This window comes from Trichechus manatus, unplaced genomic scaffold, assembly GCF_000243295.1.
Source record: "Trichechus manatus latirostris isolate Lorelei unplaced genomic scaffold, TriManLat1.0 scaffold00010, whole genome shotgun sequence".
Taxonomy (NCBI): domain Eukaryota; kingdom Metazoa; phylum Chordata; class Mammalia; order Sirenia; family Trichechidae; genus Trichechus; species Trichechus manatus.
The window spans coordinates 25590165-25604224 of NW_004443946.1; the positions used below are offsets into that span (position 1 = coordinate 25590165).

General features: G+C 43.3%; 1 protein-coding gene and 1 non-coding gene across 2 annotated transcripts in view; one reads left to right on the forward strand and one right to left on the reverse strand.

Moving 5' to 3' along the window:
- The window catches only part of DPF3 (double PHD fingers 3), a 137017-nt gene that overhangs the window by 108357 nt on the left and 14600 nt on the right, over nucleotides 1-14060 (reverse strand). Inside the window, exons 2-3 of the mRNA XM_023726118.1 lie at nucleotides 9853-9926; nucleotides 1991-2151 (exon numbers count right to left, since the gene is read on the reverse strand). Coding sequence (XP_023581886.1) covers nucleotides 1991-2151; nucleotides 9853-9926 — 235 coding nt within the window. The remainder of the gene's footprint in view (nucleotides 1-1990; nucleotides 2152-9852; nucleotides 9927-14060) is intronic.
- On the forward strand, nucleotides 3840-3910 carry TRNAG-CCC (transfer RNA glycine (anticodon CCC)). The gene has a single exon. It is a non-coding gene; the product is annotated as a tRNA-Gly (tRNA).

Here is a 14060-nt window from a genome sequence, read left to right on the forward strand (position 1 = left end):
AAAAAAAAAAAAAAAAAAAACTGCTGCAGTTTTTTCAAAACACCAGTACTATGTTAATGGGGGAGGAATAATTCAAAAACAAAGGATGGGAATGGTTGCATAACTTGAAGAATGTAATCTGTCACTGAATTGTACACGTAGAAATTGTTGAATTGGTGTATGTTTTGCTGTGTGTATTCTCAACAACAATAACAACAAATAAAATAAAATTTAAAAAGAGAGAGAAAGAAACAATAATGGCCAAAACCCCAGTAGGGGGTTGTATGGGTTTTGGCCCTACTGGCCGAAGACGGAACAATGTAAACATCAATAAGAATAACTACCGCAATGGATTAAAATACATCAAATATGTTTAAATCTATGAGTTCATCATGGTACTCAAAAAAAAGACAAAAAACTTCATCAGTCACTTTTGGAGGATACTAGGGAAGCAACTCATTATTTTGAAAACTCTTCTACCAGTTTATCATTTACCCTGCCTTTCCTATGCAAACGGTACCTCACAATAACCAAATTTTTAATGAGGGAAAGTTTCTATTTATAGGTCTTGCACAACTAATAAATGAAGAAGTAATGATAGAATCGAATATCACCTTTTTTTCAACCCTTAATGGAATAAAGTATATAGGCACTTATCATCAAGGGCTGCTAACATCAATAGAAGAGAGATAACCAGACCATATGAGCCTCCTGATGAAAGTACACACCACTTAGGAAGTGTTCTTGCCAAAAAACTAGAGCCCGAATCTGCTCAAGTCTCTAGACCTAACTACAAATTCACAGGCATAACAGCATGGGGATTCAACCAGCAAATTCAGTAAAATGATATCTTGGAAACCCTAAAGGGTTTCTTCAACAAATAACATGCAAGGGTTAAAAAGTGAGAGAGAGAGAGAGAAGAATCCGCAAATTTAAAAAGACACATCAACCAACTGCAATGTAGGAACAACGTTTGGATCCTGACTTAAACAAACTCCTGGGGAAATGAATGTTGACCGAATATTTGATGATATTAAAGTCTTATTGCTAACTCTTTGAACCTTGATAGTAGTGGTGGGTTTGCTGGAGTTTTCTGTTAAGTCCTTACTGGAACATTTACAGATGAAATAATATACTGTCTTAGATCTACTTCAAAATAAACTGGGGTCAGAAAGGAAAATGGGGGATGGGTGTACATGAAACAAGATTGGCCATGAGTTAATAATTGCTGAGTCTGGGTAATAGATATGTGCAGATTCATTTTACTATTCTCTCCACTTTTGTATGGGTTTGAAATTTTTCATAATAAAAAGATTTTTAAAACATACCCCTATCGGGTATATGGAGCCAGAAAGCTGTATTCCTGTAGTTGCCTTCCTAATCTCCACCCATTGGTTTTTATTCTGTCCTCAGGAGCCTAGAAGACCAGTGTCATAGTAAGAGTAGTAATAGTTCTAGTAATATCAGTGATAATAATCAACATCTTTGGAGCACTTACTTACTATGCTCTAAACTCATGCTATGAGCTTTTTATGAAGGTTTTCATTTAACCCCAACAAAATCCTATGATGTAAATACTATTATTATCCCCATTCTACAGATAAGGAACCTGAGGAAGTGAAGCTTGGTAAGAGAGTCAGCCCTCAAAACCAGACCTGACTACAGATTTCCAGTGATAACAATTAGGTTACATCAACACGCAAGGGAAAAAGATGAAGATCACTGTCATGTCCTCAAGTCTTCTCTTCTCTGGGCTAAACAACCTCAACTCTTTCACTCTTTCCCCAGTGACAACACTTCAATGCCCCATATCACCCTTTATACTTTCCTTGGAACACCCTCCAGGAACTATAAAGGTAGTTGACCTTCTTGAAAGTATCTCAAGGTCCCTGTGCAGCAGCTTGCCCCCCAACTTCCACCTCAACTGTGTGGATCCCAGACAACCACTGGCCCTCCTCCAGTCAGACTGGAAACCCAAACATGCTCAGGTCCCAGCGGAGGCATGGCTCACCTGGGCCTCGGTGCCTCTTCTCCATCCAGATGTAGCAGTTGTTCTGGGCCACCCCTGTCTGCGAGTCCAGGAAGGGGAGGCGCACACTGCGCTCTGCACACAGCCGAGAGTTATAACTCCGGCAGTGCTCAATGGCTTCCTTGTAGAACTGGTCCCCAAGCCTGCCAGGAGACAGAGAACAGACAAGTGAGGCCAGGGGAAACTGAAACACACCCAGAGAGCAACTGATGTCACTCACCCACCTCCCAGGAGGATTTTGCAGTTGTGAAGACCAAGGCAATGAGTACCAAGAGCCCTGCCAAGTGGCAGAATGCAAGTCAGTGTCAGGTCTCCATCAGGTCCTGTTTCCTATCCCAAGCCACTGGGAACTTAGGAGCTACTTTAACAAAGAACCTAGGGCCCCAAGAATCAACCACATGTAAACGAAGCAAGTAGGTGCTCTAGGAAGCATGAGGTCCTGCTCCAGAATGGAGGTTGCTCTGAAACTTCAAAAAACAACTGCATAGTAGATCTGCATGGGATCTACTAGGACATCAGGCTTCTCGAGCCTACCCATTGACATCCCCCATTAGCCAGACTTTGTTTCAGTGGTAATACAAGGACTCCAGCAAAGGCACTCTAGAATGAACCCAATCCACCAGCACAGACGCATACATTCCCATTACAGTAGAAGAGACACCCTCCATATAAACAAAGACTGGAAGGACTAGGAAACAGAAAGATTGTTTGATTTGCTAAGGAGTGGAGGGGGGTTGACTTTTTTCTCTTTTATTTTGATCTGTTCATGATCTTAGAAGAGCAGAGAAAAAGAATGGAAAATTTGCTGTTAAAGGACGTTAACCCTATTTTGTTAGTAACTTCTACATCAGCACCTACTTTGAAATAGTAATGATGATGACAGTGATAACAATGACATATACCAAACTCGTTGCTATCGCTTCCAACTCACAGCCACCCTACAGTACAGAGTAGAACCGCCCCATACAGTTTCCTAGACTATAAACTTTACGGAAGTCGACTGTTACATCTTTCTCCCATGGAGCAGCTGGTGGGTTCAAACCTCTGACCTTTTGGTTAGCAGGGCTTAACCACTGCACCACCAGGGCTCCTTCAATTACATATATTCAGGATGTACTCTGTGCAAGGCAAGATACTAAATATTTTCTAGACTTGCTCTTTTGAATGCTTGAAATGTGAGAGGTACTGCAAGTGTAAAATACACGATAGATTTCAAAGACATAGTATCAAAAAAGAGTATGTCAGATATCTCATTAATGATTTTATACAGATTACAGATTGAAATGGTAATATTTTGGATATATTAGTTAATTAAAATGAATTATTAAAATTAAATGATTGTGAGGATGGCATAGGTCTGGGCAGTGTTTCATTCATTGTACATAAGGTTGCTATGAGTCACAACCGACTTGACAGCATCTAACAACAACTAGAAAATTTTAAATTCATACGTGATTTGTATTACACTTCCATTGGACAGCGTTGTGCTAGGCTTTGATTCATTTCATCTTCACAGCAAGCCTTGTCAAGTATCTTTGTTTTACAAATGAGTTAGTAACATGTGCAGGATGTAGCCAGAGAGGGGCGGGATCAGGCTTTCAGCATGGGTCTGACTTGAAGCCCATGGTCTTAACTGCTAGACTATACTACCATGAGCTTGCTTTTACTGATGCATTCACCTCACCCCACTTATATTACAGCTAGTTGTGTCTGTAACCAGGTCCCCTCTTCCAGGACAGTCCATGCCATATTCTTCCTTGCGTCCCCTGAATGCCTGGTTCTTGGTCAGCACTCATTAAGTTTTATTTATCATATAAAAGTAGAACCGAGGGCACTGGTAGTTCAGTGGTAGAATTCTTGCCTCCCATGTGGGAGACCCAGGTTTGATTCCTGGCCAATGCACCTCATGCACAGTGGTAGCTTGTGTATCGCTATGATTCTGACCAGGTTCCAGCAGAACTTCCAGACTAAGATGCCTTGGTATCCTTGGACATACGGTAACACCAATAATTTTAAGTTAGTGTCTTTTTCAAAGATCAAAAATATAAAATTTATCCCAAATGTAAAGCATGAAAATAATCAAGGAGAGCAAATGCCTAATGAATAAAAGACAGGCATGTGGTAGAGGCTAATAAAGTGCTCAGGGAGATACAAATATAATAACATAGCCTCCACTAGGTAAACTTGAGCATCTTAGTGGGGAGGGGGGAGGGGGGAGGAAGGGACAGGAGAGGAAGGGTCACAGGGACTGCAGGGGCAAAAGGGAGAATCAAGAAGCTCATTTTGAAGCAACATTATGAATCTCCCCTTGTTTTGGTTCTATGTACATTTGATGAAGCCAAAAACTGAAAAGGACAGTCTCTAAGTTAAAAATTATACATTTCTTAACCAGAATAGAGGAATAAAGAAGGCAAAGTTTTAAACTGACTTTTCTACACTCTTAAATTCTTAGCATAGACAAATAATCACTTCAAGAGCTGCATCCGTTTGCTGAAACATCTCGACTGATATCGCGTCGATTCCTGGAGCTTTGTTTTTCGCCAATGCCTTCAGTGCAGCTTGGACCGCTGCCTTCAGTACCATCAGTTCCTGATTATATGCTACTTCTTGAAATGGCTGAACGTCGACCAATTCTTTTTGGTACAATGACTCTGTGTATTCCTTCCATCTTCTTTTGACATTTCCTGTGTCGTTTAATATTTTCCCCATAGAATCCCTCACTATGGCAGCTCGAAGCTTGAATTTTTTCAATTCTTTCAGTTTGAGAAATGCCGAGCGTGTTCTTCTCTTTTGGTTTTCTATCTCCAGCTCTTTGTACACGTCATTATAATACTTTACTTTGTCTTCTCAAGCTGCCCTTTGAAATCTTCTATTCAGTTCTTTTACTTCATCATTTCTTCCTTTTGCTTTTGCTATTTAATGTTCAAGAGTAAGTTTCAGAGTCTCTTCTGACATCTATTTTGGTCTTTTCTTTCTTTCCTGTCTTTTTAATGACTTTTTGCTTTCTTCATGTATGATGCCTTGATGTCATTCCATAACTTGTCTAGTTTTCGGTCATTAGTATTCAATGCATCAAATCTATTCTTGAGATGGTCTCTAAATTCAGGTGGATTAACTCAAGGTCATACTTTGGCTCTCGTGGACTTGTTCTAATTTTCTTCAGTTTCAACTTGAACTTGCATATGAGCAATTGACGGTCTGTTCTGCAGTCCGCCCCAGCCTTGTTCTGACTGATGATATTGAGCTTTTCCATCATCTCTTTCCACATATGTAGTCTAGGTGATTCCTGTGTATTCCATCTGGCAAGGTCCATGTGTATATTTGCCACTTATGTTCACGAAAAAAGGTATTTGCAATGAAGAAGTCATTGGTCTTGCAAAATTCTATCATGTGATCTCCAGCATCATTTCTATCACCAAGGCCATATTTTCCAACTACCAATCTTTCTTCTCTGTTTCCAACTTCCGCATTCTAATCACCACTAATTATCAATGCATCCTGTTTGCATAAAAATCTTCAATTTCTTCATCTTCGGCCTTAGTGGTTGGTATGTAAAGTTGAATAATAGTCGTGCTCACTCATCTATGCCAAGAAATTTGGAAGACAGCTACCTGGCCAACTGACTGGAAGAGATCCATATTTATGCCTATTCCCAAGAAAGGTGATCCAACTGAATGCAAAAATTATCGAACAATATCATTAATATCACATGCAAGTAAAATTTTGCTGCAGCAGTATATCAACACAGAACTTCCAGAAATTCAGGCTGGATTCAGAAGAGGATGTGGAACTAGGGATATCATTGCTGATGTCAGGTGGATCTTGGCTGAAAGCAGAGAACACCAGATAGATGTTTACCTATGCTTTATTGACTATGCAAAGGCATTCGATTGTGTGGATCATAACAAATTATGGATAATATTGTGAAGAATGGGAATCTAGAACACTTAATTGTGCTCATGAGGAACCTGTACGTAGATCAAGAGGCAGTTGTTCAGACAGAGCAAGGGGATACCGCGTGGTTTAAAATCAGGAAAGGTGTGCGTCAGGGTTGTATCATTTCACCATACCTATTCAATCTGTATACTGAGCAAATAATCCAAGACGCTGGATTATATGAAGAAGAACAGGGAATCGGGATTGGAGGAAGACTCGTTAACAACCTTCGATATGCAGATGACACAACCTTGCTTGCTGAAAGTGAAGAGGACTTGAAGCACTTACTGATGAAGATCAAAGACCACAGCCTTCAGTATGGATTACACCTCAACAGAAAGAAAACAAAAATCCTCACAACTGGACCAATAAATAACATCATGATAAATGGAGAAAAGATTGAAGTTGTCAAGGATTTCATTTTACTTGGATCCACAATCAACACCCATGGAAGCAGCAGTCAAGGAATCAAAAGACACATTACATTGGGCAAATCTGCTGCAAAAGAGCTCTTTAAAGTATTGAAAAGCAAAGATGTCATCTTGAAGACCAAGGTGTGCCTGACCCAAACCATGGTGTTTTCAATCGCTTCATATGCATGTGAAAGCTGGACGATGAATAGGGAAGACTGAAGGAGAACTGATGCCTTTGCATTGTGGTGTTGGTGAAGAATATTGAATTTACCATGGACTGCCAAAAGAACGAACAAATCTGTCTTGGAAGAAGTACAATCACAATGTTCCTTAGAAGCAACGATGGCGAAACTACCTCTTACTTACTTTGGACATGTTGTCAGAAGGGATCAGTCCCTGGAGAAGGACATAATGTTTGGTAAAGTAGATGGTCAACAAAAAAGAGGAAGACCCTCAATGAGGTGGATTGACACAGTGGCTGCAACAACGGGCTCAAGCATAGCAACTATTGTGGGTGTGGCGCAGGACCGAGCAGTGTTTCGATCTGTTGTACGCAGGGTCGCTATGGATCAGAACCAATTCTATGGCACCTAAACACAACAACATACTGTTAAAAAAAGGCAATGGGTCTGATTCTACTAATGAATTTAAACAAATGTCTTATTCCGGGAGGAAACAACCATTCAGGTTTCTGAGGCATCATTTGTAAATACCTGTTGACATGCCTCCTAAAGGAAACCGTTTTCCTCCTGTTTCACCTCTGAACACCCTCACTATCACAAGAAAGGAGTAATGTGCTCAGAAAGTATCCCAGCAGTTCCAAAACCAAACTGTAATAAACTATAATGGCCACACAGCTGGAAATGAATTTGGAGGGGGGAAGGCATGGATGAAAGCCCATTACAATGCTATAAAACTAAACACACAGAAGCTGATGTAATCAAAGTTGGTAACAATGTCATGAGATTGATCAAAAATAAAGAACCATTTCCCACAAAGTATTTGCATCAGGTGGTAGCATATGATCAAGAACTGATGGTATTAAAGAAGTCCAAGCTGCACTGAAGGCATTGGCAAAAAACAAAGTTATGCCTCCAATAGTTCAAATACCAGCAAGGTCACTCATGGTGGACAGGGTTCAGTAGAGCTTCCAGACTGAGACAGAGTAAGAAGAAAGGCCTGGTAATCTACTTCCCAAAATTAGCCAATGGAAACCTCATGGATCACAGTAGAATATTGTCCAATATAGTGCTGGAAGATGAGCCCCCTAGGTTGGAAGGCACTCAAAATACACAGTGGATGCAACAATGGACTCAAGTAAACCAATGATCATACAGATGGCACAGGACCTGGCAACATTTCATTGTGTTGTACATGGGGTCGCCATGAGTCGGAGCCAACTTAAGGGCAACTAACAACAACAAGGCAATGTAGCTCAGTGTGACTGAGAACTTTCACAGTCGGCTAAACCCAGACAAGATGACACAGCCTGTCCAGGATGTCCCAGGTGCTCTAGCTCCTCTCCACAAATCAACCATGCCACATGGATGAGAACTGACAAGAACACACGGCAGAGAGGCGTCTCATGTGAGAAACAGTGATCTGGTCTCCCATGATCTTTCAACAGACTGCCAAAAAATATGTTAACTATTCCAGCCCCAGAAATTCTGCTGCCAAGAGAACCCATAAAAGGAGATCCTTAAAAAAAGGTGGGGGGGGATGAATTGTACACTAAAAGTCACCCACTGGAGGGAACAGGGTTTCCATTTTCAAAACAAACTTCTAGACTCCAATACTAAAGAAATCCACAGTAGGATCTCAAATAGGACATTTCCTGATATGTTAGTAACCAGCTTCTAGCAGCTCCATTCCGGAAGACAGCAACAAGAACGTGAACTTGCTGAAATGAAAAGTAAGACTGGGCAGTGCCTGTGCCCCCCACCAAATGGAACGAGAAAGTCAAACAAAGTGGCATGCCTGGCGAAAATTAATTTCATCTTAAATACTTTCCACTTTCGTAACATGCAATGTTATTAGTAACAGGGGTGCTGGGGAGAAATGTGTATTTTCAAATGTAATCTTTATGTGAATGATACCTCTCTTAAGTAAACAGAAAAGACTTTCTGCAGACTGGAACAACTGTATTAAAGATGGAAGTGGACGGCAAAAATGTGGCATCCAACACCTCCTCTGACTTCATCTCCAGGGAAGCCACTTTTAAATAGACCGGGTGCTGGCAGAGATTCGGAAATAAAAGTTTAAAGCCTTTCTCAAGATATGGGAAGAGAAGAGAGACTTCAACCCCCTTGATAAATCCAAGCAGCATTTCTCCAAAAGTTAATTAGCCAAAATCTTCCCAGAACTTGCTGCTCTCTCTGGAAGAAAATCAATGGCCAGTTCTCCCTAACCCATGGAAAGCAATTTAAACAGGAGAGAGGACAAACGTCCTTTCCATTATGGTATTTCTACCAAATAGAAAAAATCCCACAGTGATAGGATCCCAGGGGTGACATTTGCATTTAAGTTGCAAGGGGCAGAGGAAACAGGGAAAGGCTGACAGCAAATGACTCATTTTGTGGAGTGGTGGCCCACGTGCCCCAGGCTGGGTCAGGCAAGGCCCAGCCTCAGCCATCACCTGTCGGCACCAAACTGAGGGGGCTAGATTACCCTGGGATGATAGATGTCTTGGGCTTGAAGAAGCTGGCACAAGGCAGAGTAGAATGATGTTCTCATCAACAACTGACTTCAGGCTACTCAAGGCTGCGATCAGAAAGGGGAAAGGCAAGGAGAACAAATTGCTGAACTCTCCGTGAGAGCCAAGAAGGAGATGTCATGGCCTGCTGGTTGGAGTAGCACTGGCTGCCTGGCTCCAGTGGGGGTAGACTGGGGGATGAGGGAGTCCCCTTTGTGACCCTACCTGGACTGAGGGAGCCATCTTAGCTCTGGGAGCTTATCCTTGGAGAGAGAAATTCCAGAGGGTGAAAGAGGATTCTGAGTGAAAAAACAGGAGACTTCTCCAAAATTACTGCCAACTAGGCTCCTCCAAAAGGGGACAAGGGTAGTTCAGTTGTAGAATACTCGCCTTCCATGCAGGAGACCCAAGTTTGAATCCCGACAAAGGGAACTCATGCACAGCCACCACTTGTCTGTTAGTGGAGGCTTGTGTGTTGCTATGATGTCGAATAGGTTTCAGCAGAGATTCTAGATTAAGACGGCCTAGGAAGAAAGGCCTCGCGACCTACTTCTGAAAATCAGCCAACAACAACAGGCTGTGAATGTGATTTTCAGAACCCATCACCCCCTCCAAGACATTCTGTCCTCTTCCTTACACATCCAACCTCCCTCTCGGGACCTCATCCACTCTCTCAGTTTCTACATCCACAGCTCTGAGCTCACTCCCAGATCCAAATCTCCAGCCCAGGCATCTGAGGATCTTCCCTCTTCACTGTCTCTCTGGCTCTGTATTCTCACCCAAGGACAAGTGTCCTGCCATACCTCAAACACATGTCGAAAAGCAAATTCCTCATCTTCTGCTGGAAGCCTGCTTCCTTCCCAGGGTCTCCATTCTTCTAAGGTTGGGGGCAGCAGAGGGGGCTGAGGGAACACTGTTCTTGCGTCTCCCTGGCAAGTTGTCCTTGACCCTCCCCTTTCCTTCATCCCACCTGGCACTGAGCTCTTTCATTTCTCAGCAAGTCATCCTTTTCACTGGATTCCCACTGCTGCAGCCACAAGTCCCCTTTTGCTATAAAAACAGGACCTTGGCCCATCACTTCTATTTGTTCACATGTGCAGAGATTAGCAGAGATACAGAGAAGCTTGGCCTGAGGACAGATTTCTGGCTCCTCCTTCCCCCCAGCACCCCCTCTTCTTCTCTGTGGGCACCTGGTTTTCCTGCTGTCTCACTCAGCTGCCCACACTTCCACAACCGCCCACAAACACAGTAAAACTCATCTACACCGATATGCTAACTTCCCGCTATTTGCACTTAAATGTTTAGCTCCGATTATTGCATGGAAAGCCATATACGCACGGAAAGCCGTCTCCGTTATGTTGTGTTTTATTATAACTAGCAAGCAGGGCAATATTTGGCAAGGTGAGGAAACTTCATTTTTCCTGAAGCTGTACTATTCCTAAAGCCATTCTTGAAAGAAAACCGGGCTGCATGTATTAGGATGTTTACAACTGGAGAGGGCAATGCAGAGGCATCACTAGGGTTGATGTCACCCAGTGCAGTAACTCATGGTGTCACACCCCTCCTCCCAGCGGGGCAGGGGGCAGGGGGGAGAGGGGAAGGAGTGGGCGGTGCCCAGCAAACCTCCCCTACAGGGGGGCCCGTCCCGCCTCCCCACAGCAGGGCCACTTGTCACAATGGCAGCCCATCCCTCCCAGCCCTGTGGCTGCCCGCAGCTCCTCCCCTCTCCCATTGGCTAAGGTGGAGACCTTCCTTTCCACCCAATGGCGATGCCGCAGCCTGACCACCTACACCCTGACTTGAGGGTGATGGGAGGGGTGGGAGTGACGAGTTACCACACTGGGGGACAGGTGACACCAACCCTAGTGATGCCACTGCCTTGATGGCCCCTCCCCAATGACACTGGCCCTGCACTGCCACCTCCACAGATCCTGGGGTCATGTTGGTGTCACCCCCTCTGAAAGTGTCAGGGGGTATGGACACACCCCCCTAGTGAAGCCACTGGGGCTACAGAGGATGGGTGAGGGAGATTCAATCCCCTTCCTCCTTCATTCTATCCTCTTCCAACAATGACAACAAGAGTAGTACTACTAGTAAGGTCAGTTTCAACCCAATTCAATGTTTAATATTTGTCATCCCTACCAGGCGCTCCTTGGAAACCATATGGGGCAGTTCTTCTCTGTCCTGTAGGGTCACTATGAGTCAGAATCAACTCTACAGCAATGGGTACTAGACTATAAGGAGCCCTGGTGGTGTAAGGTTAAGCACTCACTCAGCTGCTAACCTAAAAGTCGGTGGTTCGAACCCACCAGAGGCTCCATGATGTGCTTAGGTAAAGATTGTTGCTGTATGCCAGTTGAGGTGATTCAGACTTAGGATGACCTTATATGACAGAGTAGAACTGCCCCATAGGGTTTCCTAGGCTGTAGTCTTTACAACATACCATAGAATTAGTTTATTCTATTACTCTGTTATTCCTCCATTCTGAACTTTGCAAGAAGCTCACTGAATACTCTACTGTACTGCCACCAGACCCACCCAGGAGGGCTAGCTCTTCCTCTCCTAATGCAGGAAACACTCCTTTCGTGCTTATCAAGAACGCCACCATCTTACTTCCCAAAAGAATGACCTAGGGCTGTGACTCTCAAACTTTGGTTTTGCTAGAATCATTGGGGAGGGAGGTGGGCATGAAATTCTGATTCTGGAGGTTTGAGATGAGATATGGACATCCGTATTTTTGACAGATCCTTCAGTGATTATGAGAAATGTGAGACTCACTGATTTAGGGATAGCTCCCCACCTCCAAAGCAAGAACTTGAACAAGAGGACTTTGTGATGCTCCTCGACCACCATGTTTCAATTGCAGGGCTGGAAAGCCCAGTTAGTTTTCTTTGTTTAACCCAGCTAGTCGTGTTCCTATGGGAAAACCTTTATTCAGGCAGCTGGCATGGATTAACCTGGAAGCACCAACATGTAGCAGACTATTCCCATGAAAGTTCTTACCCCTAACAAAATGTCCATGAGACTTGGTCAATGCAAATGAATGAAGAACACGGTGGCATCATTAGAATGGTCACTCTGGAGGTGACTCTGACCTTCAGAACAGGAAGGGCCCAGTGAGGACAAGGGTATTGCCTTGCAAAAGCCAAGACCAGCAAAGAATTTGAGCCTAAAACTCCCGTTATGACTAAAATGCCACTCAGTCTGATGTTCAGGCCCACTAGACCCAATAAATTCCTTTGCCAGCACCTACTCTGGTGAAGACTTTTCAGGGACTTATTATGCAAAGCTGCCTAAGCAAGACGGGATTTATATTGAACCTGGCCATGATTCCTGAGCTGCCACTGGGTGTTCTGATGACATACGCAACTCAGGGTTGAAGTCAAGGGGCTGCCAAGGACAGGAGGCTGGAGGCAGGAGAAAAGCAGTGTGATTCCTTCAGGTAAATAATGGCAGGGAGTGGGTGGGAAAGGGGACGCTTAGGGGAGGAAAAAGACTTGGCTTCTCTTGTATCCAAGGTTTGCCTTTCAAATGGCATCCAGACGTGACAAAATAAATCTCTGCTATGGAGGCTAAAGAATGTGTAGGATGCACAACTTTCAAAACCGGGGGTTGGGGGGTTGATGGAGATTGCTGTATCTAGGGTGAATCAGTGAATCTTACCTAGAAAGAAAACACACACCCATTACAGCAACTTCATTGATTGAGAAAGTATTTTTAGTTTCCCTGGTTCATACACAGAGTCCTTACTGAAACCCCAGCTATAAGCTGGGCACCAGGATGTTGTCCCCTGGGGGTAACTGTCAGTAGAAGCAGACCATCAATTAGAGACAATTCTTAGACAAACAGATCCTCAGACCCCATCTTTGCTGCTGAAATACAAGGGCCTCAGTGCTGCCCTCCTCCAGTAAAGGGAATATTGGTCTGGCATTTAAAACTCAGCCACAAAAGCACATATTTTCCTGTAGTTAATTCTTTATATATCTTTATAAAATGGAATTCAGACCATGATATTCTCCTCCTTAGATCCTTCCAATGGCCTCTCGCTGCACTCAGAATAAAATCCAAACTCCTTCCCACGGCTATGGGCTCCCAGATTGTCTGGCTGTGCCCACCTTTCCTGCTTCATCTTGTCCCTGTTCCCCTTGCACACTGGACTCCATCTTCACTGCACTTCTCTCTGATCATCTGATATACCAAGATCCCCTCACCTCAGGACCTTTGCATTTGCTATTCCTGCTACCCGGTACACACTTCTCCCAGATTGTTTCATGCCTGGCTTCTCCTCAGCAAAGTCTTCTTTGACCAACCCTACCTACAGTAGCTACCCCCGCCCCACTCCTGCCCTATCCCTTGCTAGCTCATTATCCTATTTTATTTTTTTTTTAATTTGTTTCTTTTTGTTGTTGTTATTGAAAACATACACAGCAGAACAGTCACCAATTTAACAACTTCTACATGTACAATTCAGTGACATTGATACATTCTTCAAGTTGTGCAACCATTCTCATCCTCGTTTTTCAAACTGTCCCTCCCTCATTAACATAAACTTACTTCCCCCTGAGTTTCCTATCTAATCTTTTGAGTTGCTGTTGTCAGTCTGATCCCATAAAGATAGTTCTTTAAAAGAGCACAAGGCTCAAGGCAGACATTCTTTACTAATTAAGGTAAACGCTTGTTTGGTTTAAAGAATACTTTAGGGGATGTTTTTGGTCTAAGGCTTAAAGATTATCTCAGGGCAATAGTATTAGGGACTCATCCAGCCTCAATGACTCCAGAAAGTTTGAGTTCCATGAAAATTTGAAATTCTTTTCGTATTTTCCCCCTTTTGATCAGGACTCTTCTATAGAATCTTTGATCAAAACACTCAGTAATGGCAGCCAGGAACCACCCAGTTCTTCTGGTCTCATGGTAAAGGAAGCAATTAGCCACACATTCCATGTATTCCTCCTATTCCTGACTCTCTTTCTTCCTCTGTTGCTCCAGACGGGTTTTTTTTGTTTTGTTTTGT